Source organism: Aedes aegypti, chromosome 3 (genome assembly GCF_002204515.2).
Source record: "Aedes aegypti strain LVP_AGWG chromosome 3, AaegL5.0 Primary Assembly, whole genome shotgun sequence".
Taxonomy (NCBI): Eukaryota; Metazoa; Arthropoda; class Insecta; order Diptera; family Culicidae; genus Aedes; species Aedes aegypti.
The window spans coordinates 380,606,159-380,622,447 of record NC_035109.1 but is presented as its reverse complement, the minus strand read 5'-3'; the positions used below and the strand labels follow the sequence as shown (position 1 = coordinate 380,622,447).

Genomic DNA, 16,289 nt, shown 5'->3' with positions numbered 1-16,289 from the left:
CTCCCGAGAATTATCACTATGTGGATAAACAAAAACTGGTGCCGCCGACGGGATTCGAACCTACAACATTGCTAAAAACAGCCGCGATGCGTGCACGCTATCCATGCTACCACATCAACTTGACGAAAGCAGCGGTTAATTTGATGCATAAAAGCAACTGCTGCTTGTGGCGATGGACACATGAAAAGTTCTCCGTGGAGAGGAGAATGATACAATAAAATTCTCACGGCTGTGGAGTTGTGCCATTATCTATTTTCGCTTTGTTTTGTAGACGGATTATTTCGCAAGGCAGCTTTTCGCTGAAAATTGTGGTGATGGAGAAGTCTATTATCGTGAGAGTGAGTGAGAATTCGAAAGCTTGGTGTTAACCAACCAGTCCACCCCAGTTCCTTTCAGTGATTTCTAGAGCAATTCTTCCACTGAGTAGGTACTTCCTCCAAAATTTCTTGCAGGATGTTTTCAAGGAATTCCCTCAGCCATTATTCTAATGATTTCTTAATTAATATATAGCAAATTTTACCATGGAATCGTACAAGAATTCTTCCGGAAATTCCTGCGCCGATTCTTATGGGTTTTTGTTTGCTGTTATAACTACAAGAATTCTTCTAAACATTCCATCAGAGATTTTTCCAAACTTCCACAAGTTTCTCATTCTATGATTTATTCTAAGGATTCTTCCAAGAATTCTTTGGTGAATCGTTTCGAATATAACTTTACGATTACCTCCAAGGGAAACTCCCAGGACTCCTACAGGTATTTCTTCATTAATTCCCAAGGAATTCATCCTACATTTGGAATTTCCTACATAAAATAACCTTGAATTTCTTCAGCAATTATTTGGGAGTTATTCCAGAAGATACTTCCCGGGATTCCTTGAGCGATCGCTGTAATTAATGTAAACTGTAATAAATTATCCAGTACATATATCTACTAGGAAGAGCGACTGTTATGTTGATGTTTGAGGTTATGGCTTTCAGTCTTAAATAAAACTCAAAAACGGATTTTTGCTTACATCCGACGTTTCGGACACATGTACCGAAAGGACGCCATTCACCGCTCATGCTCCATTCACCGCTCGTTGAATTATTTCAAAAAATCTGGACAAATTTTCGCAATAAAAATTATTAGCATGTATTAGTATACCAAAATGGACTGTATTAGAATGAAATTCATATGATTTTATATTATATATAATTTATAAAACATAATTTTAGGCTGTTTAAGGCGATAAACATGAGTTTAACAATGATTTTATTATGGCAGATCGTAAAGTGCTTCTTAGCTGCCATGGTTCAATATGTTGTCGTACTATAGTACAAAGAATACAACCAGCTAATGAAAGTAAATTAATTCCGACTAGTGCTGTATACAGGGCCTCATACTTCGGATGAGCGGTGAATGGTGCCCTAAACCTGTGTCATTGGCACACATGTCATTCGGTACCATTATACATTTTTCACATTTCAACTTTTTTGCTGCAAAAACAAATGTTTTATCTTGCGTCTAGTGCAAAAAGTTGTGAAAAATATCGAACAGCCGATTTTTGACAGAATTTAACATGTTGAAATGCTGTTAAATGAGCGGTGAACGGCGTCCTTACGGTATTTTGCCTTTTTCAAGGAATTAGCTGTGTTCCGTTTTAGCGTTTGCCCACAGCATAGGCAACATTTGTCCAACAGCACAGGGATTCCATCAAGAGGTCGTTCAGAGAGGCCACCTGGAATTCCTACAGAGATTATATCAGGAGTCTACCAAGGAATTCCATCAGGATTTATTCTACGGATATCATAAGAAGTTCCTATAGGGATTCTATCAGGAATCCCTCCAAGGATTTCATCAGGAGTACCTGTAGGAATTACATCAGGAGTTCCTCTAGAGATTCCATCAGCAATTCTTTCAGAGATTGCACTTGGAGTTCCTCTAGAGAATATATCAGGAGTTCTTCAAGGATATACATGAAGATTTATTTTGGGATTTTATTAGAAGTTCCTCCTGAGATTCTATCAGGAATCTTACTAGGAATTCCACCAGAAATTTCAATAGGAGTTCCTACAGGGATTCCATCAAGAGTTCCTCTAGAGATTCCAGCTGGAACTCCTTCAGAGATTATATCAAAAGTTCTTCTGGAGATTATATCAGGAGTTCTTTAAGGAATTTCATCATGAGTTCCTCCGGAGATTTCATTACCAGTTCTTTTTGATGTTCCACCTGAAATTTTGTTGAAAGTTTCTCTAGGGATTCCATCACGAGTTCCTCAATGGATTCCATCAGGAGTTGCTATAGGGATTTAATTAGAAACTTCTTCATGGATTTCATCAGGAGATCATCCAGGGATTCCATTGGAAGTTCCTCCAGGGATTCCACCAGGAGTTCCTTCAGAGATTTCACCTGGAATTGCTGCAAGAGTTCCTCCAGAAGTGTCTCTAGGGTTTCCATAAGGAGTTCCTTCGGAGATTTCACCTGGAATTCCTCTAGAGATAATATCAAGGGTTTCTCAAGAAATTCCATCAGGACTTCATAAGGAGTTCTGCCAGGCATATTATCAGGAATCCAGGGATTTCGTCAGGAGGTCCCATAGGGATTCCGTCAAGAGTCCCTCCAGAGATTCCATTGGATTCCATTCCAGGGATTACATCGAAAGGTTTTCTAAGAATTACAGCAGGAGTTCTTTTAGGGATTTCAACAGGATTTCTTCTAGAGATTTTATCATGAGTTCTTCCAGGGAACAGACATTTATATAGGGATTACATCAGAAGTTCTTCATTAGGTGTATCTGCAGGGATTCCATCAGGAAATACTTTGGATACTATTTGGAATACTTCGTAGATTTCATTATGAAATGCTTCCTCCATATTTCATATGGGTGATCAGGAATTCCTCCAGGGATTTTATCAGAAATATCTCATTACGATTTTACCAGTAATGAGGGAATCCACCAGTATATTCTTCAGTGACTCTATCAAGGGTTCCTCCTGGAATTTAAAAAAGGCATTCCTTTGGGGATTCTTCTAATAATTCCTTCAAAAATTCCACTAGCATTTTCTCTAAGGATTCCAACTAAAAATCCTCTATATAAATCCTCCAAGGATTTTACCAGAGGTTCCTCCATGGATTTCATCCAATTGTTATAGAAATCTCTGAAGGAATTCTTGGAGGCTGCTTTGGAGTAAGCCCTGAATCATTACCGAGCAAATCACTTGAGGTTTGTTTTGGAGTGATCGTTGAAGGAACCAGAAGCAGAAATCCTGAAAAATTTGTGGAAAACCTTTGAAAAAATATCTGGACGAATGCCAGGATGAATTGCTGAAGATATGATTGAAGGATTTCCCCGGATGAATTTTTAGTTTAATCTGTAGATATTTTTTAAGAGAAATTATTGATGAAATTCCTGGTAGAATCCCTGGCATAATTTCTGGTGAAATTCCTAGTAATGGATTCCTGGAATAAACTCCAATGTAGAATAACTAGAGGAAACCACTGAAAGATTCTGATTAAAATGTTTGGAGAAGTTCCCATAGCCATGGGAATCCATTTCTTCCGATACTTAAATTTTGAAAGTTCCGCTCTCCCTTGCTACAATTATTGTCAAAAAAATAAAATAAAAATCACATATCCACTAGACTTGCCAAGATCATGCAAACCATGCGAAGAAATATCTCTTTCGGGACGAAGCAGCACAATTGGTCGGTGTTCAGACAGACCAGACTGGATGTTTTTTTAGCGTTCTAAAGATACGATGAGAACTTCATCAATTCTAATTTTTCTGATGCTATTTTGATACAGACGTGTCATCAAATAGATAAGTTCCATTATTGTAGTGAATTACGCAAATATTTTAATATTTCGAACGCCTAGTGCACCTTTTTCTAGAATCAAAAAATACTTGGTCCAGTCTTTCTGCACACCGACCAATTGTGCTGGGCATATTTTTTTGGAACGTTCAGGGCCAGTTTCAAATATACTTTTTAAAAATCCCATGGAGTACAATCCATTCTGAAGCGTTAACATATAGCAAGAGCAATTTGATCATAAAGTTGAAAAATCGTCCGTCCCAAAAGGGATATAGTGTTGCTGCAACGAACTTTGACAGTCGATCAAACGGTTGCATCAACATAAATCGGATTGACTAACTTGACAAAAGGATAACTCTTGAAAATTCAGTAGTTTTCCAAATCATTCTAGCAGCGATTTTTCCAGGGAATACTGTAAGACTGTCTCCTGAAACACATGGAGTAATTTATGGAAAGCTCTATGAGATACCTCTCTAAGACTTTTGGAATAAACTCTCGAGGTATTCCTAAGAGAATCCGTGGAAGCATATACAGGGTGTCTACTAGTTTACCGAAATGAAATTCCCTGATATTTTCAGGTTTTATCAAATAATTCCAGGTTCAAGATATACTCCAATTTTAGATGGATAGATTTTTTAATATGAATGATTTGCATTTTTCTTCAGGAGTTATTTAGTGATTATTTCCCATAAAATAACTTCAAGAATTTTCCTAAGGAATTCCTCCAAGAGTTTTGTTTTGGATATCCAAAAATACAACCTGGATTTTTCCAAAAATAACCACAGAAATTACGTCGGAGATTCCATCAGGAATTACTTCATATTATTAACGAGACCTTTATTAACGAGACCTGCAGAAATTACTTTTTTTTATAATTTTAGATATTTTTCAAGAAAGCATTTAGTCCTCAAAGTTTTTATTTCGGTGATTCTCCCATCGGTTTTCCTAGAACGTCCTCCAAGGCTCCCATTTTAAACATGTTGGAATATTCAGCCAGAAACTTCTCCAGAAATACCTCCAGGGATTTCTCAGGATTTTCTACAGAATTGTCCTTCAAAATTTCTTTAAGATTTTGACTAAGAATTTTTCTAAGGATACCTTCAGGAATTACTCCAGAGATTGCTGCTAAGATTTCTCTGGAACTGTAGGAATTTCCTAATTCTAAGAGATTTCTCAGGGAAGTCTTCAGAGATTTGTGCAAGCATTCTTCCAGGAGTTTTTCGTGAAAAGTTTATAAAGCAAATCTGAGAGTGACCTCTGATAAAACTTGTGTAAGTTCTTAAGTCATACTTGATATATGAAGATTTCTAGAGAAACTAGATTTTCTAGATTATTTGCTAAGATAATTAAAAAAAAAAAGGAAAATAAATCAATATTGAATCTCTGTGAAGGAACCTCTGAGAAAACGAAATCTCTAAAATATTGAGTAGGAATGATGGGATGATCGGAGGATTTCTTGGAAAAATAGATGTAATAGGGTGCCTGTACCATTAGTGGATCACCTAAGCTATAAAAAATCATAACATAATAACGAAAAGTCTTAACAGAGATTTCAACCTCTACAATATGGGAAAATATAAAAAGAGTGGTAAAATTATGTTTTGAGCATAAAATCGCTTGAGCCATTATTGGTACACGTGTTCCAGTAGTTGCGCTAGTGCTCCAGTAGTGGACGTTCGGGAATGATACAAGGAATTTTAAAGAAAATAGCTGATTTTAACATAGATTTAATATTTTTCTTCCTCGGAGCAGTAACTAAAATCTTTCGAATGAAGCATAAAGATTATCTCTGGGACATTTCTTAATTTTTAAATATTTATTCAAAAAATTGCTTCCGTAATTGATCCACTATTGGAACACGACGGCAACTTCTGGAGCAAGGGAGCATTTTTTTAGTAAACTTAATTATTTATATGACTTTTGGTAAAATAAAAAGCTGAAATTTGACAAATCGATTAAACTAGAAGCGAGCTATCCACCAAAAATAGCGCAGGTCGTTTTTATCGAAAAAATTACGTTTTATTCTATAGTCCAATCTACTGATCCATTGCAATCATTGGTACCGGCACCTTAGTAATTGGATTTTTTTGACAAAATAATTGAGAAACGTTTGGAAGAACTTCAGAAATCCTTGGAGATGACACAATGGCTTAGAAATACTTGTCGAGTTTCTTGAAAAAAAATCTCTGATAGAATTTAATTACAAACTCATGAATTGATCGTTGCGGAAACCTTTGGAAACTCTACGTATTCGTTAGCTGGATAGTTTGGTTGAAAACTTTGTGAAAAACATGTCAGGAGGAATTCCTAGAATAGTCTTTGGATTTTTTTAAGTAATCCCTGAGAAAATTACTGCAGGTGGCAACGTCGAGTTTTCAAGGATACTCTGAAGCAAATTTTGGAGTAATTCCTTTAAGCATCCAAGAACATTTAAAACGTGCGAAGAAATATAGTGTTGCTGCAACGAACTCTGACACTCGGCCAAACGGTTGCACCAACATAAATCGGATTGACTAACTTGAGGGCAGAGTCAATGTTGGTCAAACCGTCTGAGCGTCTGTGGGCTGCATTATAAAGGAATTCAATTGTAATATCATTCTCTTGCGACTGCAGACAAAAGGATGATAACTCTTGAAAAATCAGTAGTATTCCAAATGATTCTAGGAGCGATTTTTCCAGGGAACCCTGTAAGATTGCCTCCTGAAACCCATGGAGTAATTTGTGAAAAGCTCTAGGAGATACCTCTCTAAGAATTTTGGAGTAAACTCTCGAGAAATTCCTAAGAGAATCCGTGGAGGCATATATGAAGTAAATCTCGGTGGAATCCTATACAACGACCGTGGAAAAACTTCTGGGGGAAAAGTGGACGTATCACTAGATGGAATGCTGAAGAAATCGCAGGAGTAATGCAGATAAAAATCAATTTTCGAACATTGTGCGATTTTTTTTATCAAATATACATGACAATTCGTTACAGTGTAGACCAGAGGTTCCCAACTCAACTAATAAGCGGAGTAATCGATTGAAAACGGAACATGGATAGAGAATTTTTCCATCTAAGGGACAAATGGTATTCAATGCACCAGTAATGGGGGCTTTGCACTCAACATGATAAATAGGTACTTACTCAGTTTGTCGAACGGGTTTCTTCTTCTTGGGCAGCGATTTTGGGAAGAGAAACTTCTCCAAATCCACCCGGCTGATCAGATTCAGTGCGTTGTACTCCAACTTGTACTGGGTGCGGTTCAGCGGGAACTCCACCTTGCACGGCAGATGGAACCGGACCGGTTGCTGCATCGTCACGATGATCTCGTCCTCGTTGATCAGATCTATGTAACCGTTGATGAACTCCAGATTGGTTCCGCGGGGACCGGTGCTACGGTGCACGGTAATCCGAACGTAGCCGTCGATTTCCAGCATGGCCGGCGCGACCTGGAACTGATCCACCCGTATGATGTACCGCCGGTGCTGCTCGGCCGGCGTCACCGTGGCATTGTGGATTGTATAAGTGGAAAAGATCGTCTGCAGATCGTAGTCCTCGATCATGTTCAGAAGTCGAAGCTGTTCTATGTAGTTGACCGATGTTAAACCTTGCTTGATGAATTGGCTGTTTTTGGGAAGAGGGACGCGGAGTAATGAAACGAAACAAGTTGGATCCATACAAACTTACCGGAGATTCTCCAGGCAAAGAATTGCCAAACGGTTGAAATTATTGCTGTGCTCGAAATTGTTCTTATACAGGGTTATAAGATAATCCGGAATGTGGTGGTACGCCAAAATATCCATCTTCAAAGGCTTTCTGCAGTACGAAAATGTATTATGAGTTATTTAACTGCGAAAAAACCTCACTCCGATGCACAGTACTGAGGTCTAATTCGTGATCGAAAATGCTTTGCTTTCGAAAAATTGTTCTTAGAGGTAAGATGTATTTGCAAATAATGCTTTCTTAGAAGGGCCTCTATATCCCGAAAAACTTCTCTGAAAACATCATACATCTAAACCGGATCTGGGTCATTTGGCATAACGCCATTCGACATCAAAGACATTTGGCATACCATTTTTCCATCAAGAACAGGCATCATTAGAAGGAAGGGATATAATCCCGGTTATGCCAAATGGCCCAACTTTTCGGATGCAGAGCATTTTCGATCAAGAATTTGGGCCTTAGGATACATTGCACGGATGGCAAGCTTACCCAACGATCTTCGTGCTCTTCAGCATCTGCACGTGGTACTGTTCGACCAGTTCAACTCGACTTCCGGCAACGATCGCCATCAGAACGACCGTGTAGACATGGTTCGGAATGCAGTGCTCGATCGTGTACTCAATTTCGTACGTGTATCCCGGATTCATTCTCAGTGGTCCTACCAGGGTCGCATCTAACTGCTTGTCCAACCGCAGCAGATAAGCGGATCGCAACACCAGCACCGCATTAGAATCGTTCTCCACACGAATGATCATCCGCGAGTACTTCGGCAAATACTTGATCTCCAGACGAAAAGCATTGCGAGTGACGCGGCGATCGCCATTTTTCGCAAAGATGTTGAACTCCTTGCCGTGCTCGTCGAAGTGTTCCGATCGGTTTTCCTCCGAGTGGAAGTTCACACGGCAAACAGCGCACCCCTGGCCTTCGTTGTAGTTCGTCAGAAATTCGTACGGATCAAGCCAGCGGCCGTAGGTCATGACCCACCGGCAGATGCAGCGTCGCATTTGGCCACCGGCATTCCGGTGACGTTCCACACGGCCAACGATGTTCGTGTGCTGGCGATTAGTCTCGTTGCTAGCGGTTCCCTTCGTTCCTGATCCAGTGGACCGGTTCGGTTTATTCTTGCTATATTTGGCCGCGAACTTTGAATGGTCCAAAGGTGGTCGGGGGTTACGTTGTTGTACTGGTGGTGGGCGAGGTCGTCTCGTCTGCACCGGAACTGTGGAATCAAGTGGAAACTGGTTAGTAACTGATAATCTTGTGCCTATTCCTTAAGGTGAAGATGAGTCGAAGCAAATCCTCAAATTTTCAAGAGCACAATTCTGGAGAAGCAACCTTCCATTTAAACTGAAAACTTGATCGATGCCGATATTGAAGAAATATAATAAAATGAAATATGAAAAATCATGTTTATTTTTTTCTCTTACATATTATTACATTCTCCCTCGATACTAAACAAAGTAAGGAAGCGTCAAGCAAGTGGATAATGTAAATCGTATAGTTGAGATTCTTCAAATTATAAAGACATTACATTGAAAAAAAAATAGATCGTGTATATTTTTAAGCTTGACTCCTACCAAATTTAAACAGTATGCTGAAATTGATTTTTATGTAAAAAAAAACAAAACAATATCAAAAACTCAGTGGGGGTTGTGACACGACCGCATGACGTTAACTACGCCATGTGGTTTGCTGCATTTGAATTTAAGTCAATTGTCATATTTGCAACCTTCCTTGAGTTATAATTCAGAATGTAACGGTTTGTGAATTTAAGAACAGTGAAAAGCTCTCCGTTCGGAAAAGTGCTCCAGTCATCGATATCGTCATCGCCACCGTAAATTTCAATTTGTCGTATTGTTAATTCGTCTTCTTCTTGGCATAACGTCCCCACTGTGACAGAGCCTACTTCTCAGTTTAGTGTTCAATGAGCACTTACACAGTTATTAACTAAGAGCTTTCTTTGCCAAAGTTGCCATTTTCGCATTCGTACATCATGTGGCAGGTACGATGATACTTTATGCCCAGGGAAATCAAGGAAATTTCCATTACGAAATTACCGACCGGGAATCAAACCCAGACACATTCAGCATGACTTTGCTTTGTAGCCACAGACTCTAACCACTCGGCTAAGGAAGGCTCTTATTGGCAATTATTCATAACATATCAGATATTGTATAATGTTACGAGAAGAATTAAGTGATTATAGCAAGTATGTGGTGGTATTAGGAAATATTACACAATTAACTCTTTAGTACACATTTGTTGGCCCTGGAAAGGGCCGATTGAATTGTTAGATTCGAGTAACACAGACACATTTTGACGGCGCACAGGCTGAAATCCTCCTCGCCCGATGAGATTTGGGGTGGCGATGACGATGAGCGCTTCTACAGGCGGCTTTGGCTGATTTTCTTCAGTCATCTCGTACAAATCTTGCATTGACGCACTGATTCCTGCAGGGCCAATTTTGGAAGCGCGAGCCAATCTAGAAATCTTGTTCGATTTCACAAACCAGACGCTGGATTGGCAACTTGAAAATCTACATCTCAGCAGGCTTCTGGCAGCGAGGAGTAGCTGAGCAGGTTCGGAGCTCTTACCAGCTCGAAAGCCAAAATGGAATGAAACCGAATCCGACGTAGAAAGCATGTTTTATAACCTTAGAATAGCAAATGATGCCCCTCCCTTTCGTGTTCTTCTCTTTTTGATCGACCAATCTGGGAAATGAGTATGTGCCAATGATGTGTTGGGCTGAGAATTACTTGAAAATCTCAGAAAATGCTAATGCGTAAGAAATGAATGATTTGTTGGAAGGGTTGACATCTACTAAATATTCAATAATTAGTTATTGATAATCATTAGTTTTATTTATTATGAAGGTACATTTCTGATCCATTATTACAAATGCCAAAAATATTACAATTGTGCAATTTAACTGTAAGGCCGTCCCCAGTGTCGTGTACTAGACTCGACTGTGCAATTTTGATACATACGATAAATTTCGTCATCGAAGTTTTCCCATAAAATATGGGAAAACAAAGACGCTGATTGAAATGCCACTCTATTTTACAATCGTTGTGAAATGTTGAGCACTCATCCCAACGGCACTGCAGCAGCGTCCTCGGAAGCATCTTCAAATTGCCGTATTGTCAATTATTCGTAATAAATCAGTTATTGTATGATGCTATGAGATGAATTAAGAGATTACAGCAAGTATGTGGTAAACACATTAGGGAATATTACACAAATAACTCTTTAAAATACATTTGTTGGCCTTGGAAAGGGCCGATTGAATGGTTGAATTCGCGAATCACGGACACATTTTGATGGCGCACTGGTTGAAATCCTCCTCGCCCGATGAGTTTTACGGTGGCGATGACGATGTGTGCTTCAACAAGCGGCTCTGGTCGATTTTCTTCAGCCATCTCGTACAAACCTGCCTTTGCGCCACGATTCCTGCAGGGCCGATTCTGGAAGCGCGAGTCCATTCTGAAATCTTGAGCGATTTCATAATCCAGACGCTGGATTTGCAGCCGCTTGATGATCAAGCTTTGTGCCTCAGGTAGTATTGTAGACTAACATAGTAGTCGACGACCAAGTCGGAGAATCGTAGTAGTCAACTACCAAGCCAGTGTTGTTTGGGTAACCACTCGAACTTGCCTTAGCAACCACTAGCAACCTGACAATATAAAAGGCGAACAATATTGCTACTCCGTCATTCTGTACTTACCATTCGAACAATAAACATCTAGTTTAAAAGTACAACATTTGGCGACGAGGTTATCAAGAACTCAAGCTCAAGAGGAAGAATCATGGCACCACCTGGCGGCGACAGCGAAACTCTAATGCAGCAGATTGTTCGGCAGAACCAGCAGATGGCAGAGCAAAACGCGCGATTGATGGTCTTGCTGGAGCGCTTCGGCATTCAAGAGGGCTCCGCATCCGGCCGATCTTCAAGCAACTCGGAATTCATTATTGAATCTTTGGCATCGAACATCAGCGAGTTCTCCTACGATCCGGACAATGGCCAGGTTTTCGACCGGTGGTACCGCAAATACGAAGATCTCTTCCTGAAGGACGGTGCGAAATTGGACGATGCTGCGAAAGTACGTTTGCTCCTAAGAAGCCTCAGCGTCAACGTTTTCGATCGCTACGTCAATTTCGTCCTTCCGAAACATCCCCGAGAGTTCACATTCGAAGAAACCGTGAAGCGACTCAAGGAATTATTCAGCATCCGGATTTCGCTCTTCAGTAAAAGGTACCAGTGCTTCCAGCTGACGAAAAACGATGCGGACGATTTTGTCACTTACGCGGGGACAGTCAACAAGTTCTGTGAAGATTTCGAATTGAATAAGTTAACCGCAGACCAGTTCAAGAGTTTAATCTTCATTTGCGGACTTCGTTCCTCGAAAGACACGGATATTCGAACACGGCTACTCTCAAAACTCGAAACGAATGCAGACGACGAATGCAAGCTCGAATCGCTTATTGCAGAATGTCAGCGTCTTCAAAATCTCAAACTTGATACCGCGATGGTGGAACAGAAGCAAACATCGGTGAGCTCCGTCTGCGCAATCAAACAGAAGAAGTCTCAGCCGAATTCATCTGGATCGAAAAACAAACCAAGCGGCAAATCAACCAATCCGAAGACACCATGTTGGCAGTGTGGCGGTATGCACTTCGTTCGTGATTGCTCGTTTACCAACCATGTTTGTAAGGACTGCAAGCAAACCGGACACAAAGAGGGCTACTGTGGCTGCTATTCGGCGAAGACATCCATTTCGAAGAAGAAGAAAAATTCCAAGGTCAACGGTGTTTTCGCAATCAACCAGGTTAGTAGCGAGTCCAGACGGAAGTTCCTGACTGTGACGATCGATGGCTCTGAAGTAACGCTGCAATTCGACACGGCTTCGGACATCACGATTATCTCTCGGAAACTCTGGAGAAAACTCGGATCACCCAAACTACTACCTACCACAAGGGCAGCAACAACAGCGTCTGGCAAGCCTCTCCAGCTTCTTGGTGAACTTCAAAGCTCAGTCACTTTTGGAGGTGTCACCAAAATTGGAAAGCTTTACGTGGCCAACAACGACCTCAACCTCTTTGGTCTGGAATGGATCGACTTGTTCGGACTTTGGAACATGCCATTGTCGACGATTTGCAATCAAGTTCACGCTGATAGGTCGAACGCAATACAGCATTACAAAGCAAGATTTCCCAAAGTTTTCCGGCAAGGTCTTGGACACTGCACAAAAACCAAGGTACGTCTGTTCCTGAAGCCCGAAGCTATGCCAGTCTACAAACCGAAACGCCCCGTTCCATTCACGTCAGTGGAAAAAGTCGATGCTGAACTGGACCGTCTACAAAAACTGGATATTATCACTCCGGTTGATTTTTTACAGTGGGCTGCACCAATCGTTGTGGTTAAGAAACCAGGAGGAAAGATACGGATCTGTGCCGATTATTCGACCGGACTAAACGCCGCCCTGGAATCAAGCAACTACCCATTGCCAGTTCCAGAAGACATTTTCAGCAAGCTGAATGGCTGCAAATATTTCAGCATAATCGATTTAAGCGACGCTTACCTGCAAGTGGAAGTAGACGACAACTCAAAAAATTTACTGACAATCAACACCCACCGAGGACTTTTTCGTTTCAACCGGCTAGCACCTGGGGTGAAGTCCGCTCCTGGAGCATTTCAACAGCTTATGAACACTATGATCGCAGATCTCAAGGGTGTAGAATCGTTCCTGGATGACTTGATGGTATTCAGCAAGACCGAAAAGGAGCATCATGAAATTCTCACTGCACTTTTTCAACGGCTGCAAGAATATGGTTTCATTCTTCGTGAAGAAAAGTGAAATCTCCTTCAACATCAAATCAAGTATCTTGCACATATCGTTGACGAATCTGGTCTACGTCCGGATCCTGCGAAAATAGAAGCTATTGTCAAGATGCCCCCTCCAAGTGACATCACCAGTCTTCGATCATTCCTCGGTGCAGTAAATTTTTATGGCAAGTTTGTATCGGAAATGCACCAACTACGAAAACCACTTGATGCACTTCTCAAGAAAGATGCTCAGTTTGTCTGGAGCAACGAGTGCCAGAAATCTTTCGAGAAATTCAAAGAAGTACTACAGTCAGACCTTCTACTCACCCATTACGACCCAACATTGGAAATAATTGTTGCAGCAGACGCATCTCAATCAGGAATTGGAGCATGCATAATGCATAAATTTCCCGATGGCTCTGTCAAAGCAGTTGCTCATGCATCCCGTTCTCTTACTGATGCTGAAAAACGTTACGGACAGGTAGAAAAGGAAGGCCTAGCTTTGGTGTATGCAGTCACGAAGTTCCACCGAATGCTACTTGGACGTAAATTCACTCTTCAGACGGATCATCAGCCACTATTGAGAATTTTTGGATCAAAAAAGGGAATACCAATCCACACCGCCAATCGCTTACAACGTTGGGCACTGACGCTTCTTTGCTATGACTTCGAGATCAAATATGTATCCACCACCCAGTTCGGAAATGCTGATGTTCTTTCTCGTCTGATCAGCAAGCATTCAAGACCAGAGGAAGATTTTGTCATTGCTTCAATCCAGCTGGAAGACGACATCGAAGTACCTCTCCAAGAAGCAGTCGGGTTCCTTCCTGTTACGTTTGACATGGTTCGCAACTCAACAGTCAAGTGTCCCGTACTCCAGCAAGTAGTCAGCCATATCGAGATTGGATGGCCAGCCAGCACCAAAGACATCACAGACCCCGATGTTCGAGCATTTTACACTCATCAAGACGCGCTAGAATTGGTGAAGGGATGTGTAATGCTCTCAAGCCGGTTGATGATTCCTGAAACACTACGCAAACGGATACTAAAACAGCTCCACAAAGGACATCCAGGAATGGAAAGAATGAAAGCGCTTGCACGAAGTCACGTCTACTGGCCAAAAATCGATGAAAGCATTTCTGATTACGTCAAGCGATGCGACAGCTGTGCCATGCATTCGAAGACACTTCCGAAGGTTCCTCTGCAATCGTGGCCGCTCGCACAGTCTCCCTGGGAACGCATTCATATAGATTTTGCTGGTCCAGTTAACGGATTGCACTTTTTGGTAGTAATCGACGCTTTTTCCAAATGGCCGGAAATCAACATTGAACGATCGCCAACTACTGCAGCAGTAATCAATTTCCTGGATGAATCATTCGCTCGTTTTGGAATTCCAACCACCATCGTTTCAGACAACGGTACACAATTTTCATCGGTGCAGTTCGCAACATTCTACAAGAAGAATGGAGTTCAACATTTGCGAATATCTCCGTACCATCCGCAGTGTAATGGCCAGGCTGAACGTTTTGTAGAAACTTTGAAGTCAGCGTTGCTCAAAATCAACAAGGGGGAGAATATCTCTGAATCATTGCAAATCTTTCTTCAAGCCTACAGAACAACCCCAAGTCGTGTCCTAAATGGTAAAACACCATCCCAGCTAATGATTGGAAGAAACATGCGAACAGTATTAAGCTTACTTCAACCACGACAACCGGTGACACCAATAATCAATCACGACCAGAATGTCCAATTCAATCGGAAGCATGGCGTAGTACCTCGGAAACTAAAGGCAGGTGATACCGTTTATGCAAAGGTCTACCAAACCAATTCAAAATGGAAATGGGCTTCCGGAATCATCATTGAAGCTATTGGACAGGTGAATTACAATGTTCTACTGGACGACTGGCATGGCAGACGGAAATTGATTCGTTCACATGCCAATCAAATCAAGCACCGTTTTGATGAACAAACAGTACCTAGGAATTCAACAGTACCATCTCCATTAAGCATATTTGTGGATGAATTTGGATTACAAGAGAATACCGAAAACACTCAACAAAATATGGTCGATGTTAACGCTTCTCCAGATTCTGAACACAATCCAGAAATTACAAAGGATGATGATGAGGAAAATGAAGTTCAACCCGAGATTGAAGCTCCTGATGTTAACCCTCTGGAATCAACACAGCGGTCCCAGCCAGAAGTACAATCTGATGAGGAACCCTCCACAAGCCGTCCCAAACGTATAATTCAGATGCCATCCAGATTAGAGCCTTTCCTGGTATTCTGGAAATAAGAAGGGAGGAATGTTGTAGACTAACATAGTAGTCGACGACCAAGTCGGAGAATCGTAGTAGTCAACTACCAAGCCAGTGTTGTTTGGGTAACCACTCGAACTTGCCTTAGCAACCACTAGCAACCTGACAATATAAAAGGCGAACTATTGCTACTCCGTCATTCTGTACTTACCATTCGAACAATAAACATCTAGTTTAAAAGTACAACAGGTAGCGAGGAGCTGACGGCGCACTGGTGAATATCCTCCTCGCCCGATGAGGTTTGCGGTGGCGATGACGATGGGCGCTTCAACAAGCGGCTTCAGTCGCGGCGGCGTTTTGTTGTTGCATTCACGTCTCATTTGCAACTGAGCTGAGAATGCGAAAGGCACTCGAGACTTGCTCGCCGACCATGTTCACAGTCTGACGGCAAAAAGAAGAATGAGCGAAGAAGCAGGAATCGGTCTGCTTTTATAGTACGAAGCGGAACGCAAAAGAAGCGTGGAAAACTGCTTGCACGTGATTGGTTGCGTAAGAAAGAGGTCAACATTTTCCCAATGTTCAATAGTTTATTGTCGATAATAAATAGTTTTCTCCATTCGAGGAAATTGTTGTATACATTTCCGACCGATTGATGGGAAAATATTGAAAATCTATCGATAAACGACTGAGTTATTAGCGTTGAAAATTTT

At 41.2% G+C, this 16,289-nt stretch overlaps 1 protein-coding gene across 2 annotated transcripts in view; it reads right to left on the bottom strand.

Annotated features, from left to right (window-relative positions):
• The window catches only part of LOC5571918 (putative helicase MOV-10), a 72,303-nt gene that overhangs the window by 22,474 nt on the left and 33,540 nt on the right, over positions 1-16,289 (bottom strand). For both annotated transcript variants that reach the window (XM_021852925.1, XM_021852924.1), the window contains exons 2-4: positions 7,987-8,716; positions 7,462-7,590; positions 6,919-7,398 (exon numbers count right to left, since the gene is read on the bottom strand). In XM_021852925.1, coding sequence (XP_021708617.1) covers positions 6,919-7,398; positions 7,462-7,590; positions 7,987-8,716 — 1,339 coding nt within the window. The remainder of the gene's footprint in view (positions 1-6,918; positions 7,399-7,461; positions 7,591-7,986; positions 8,717-16,289) is intronic.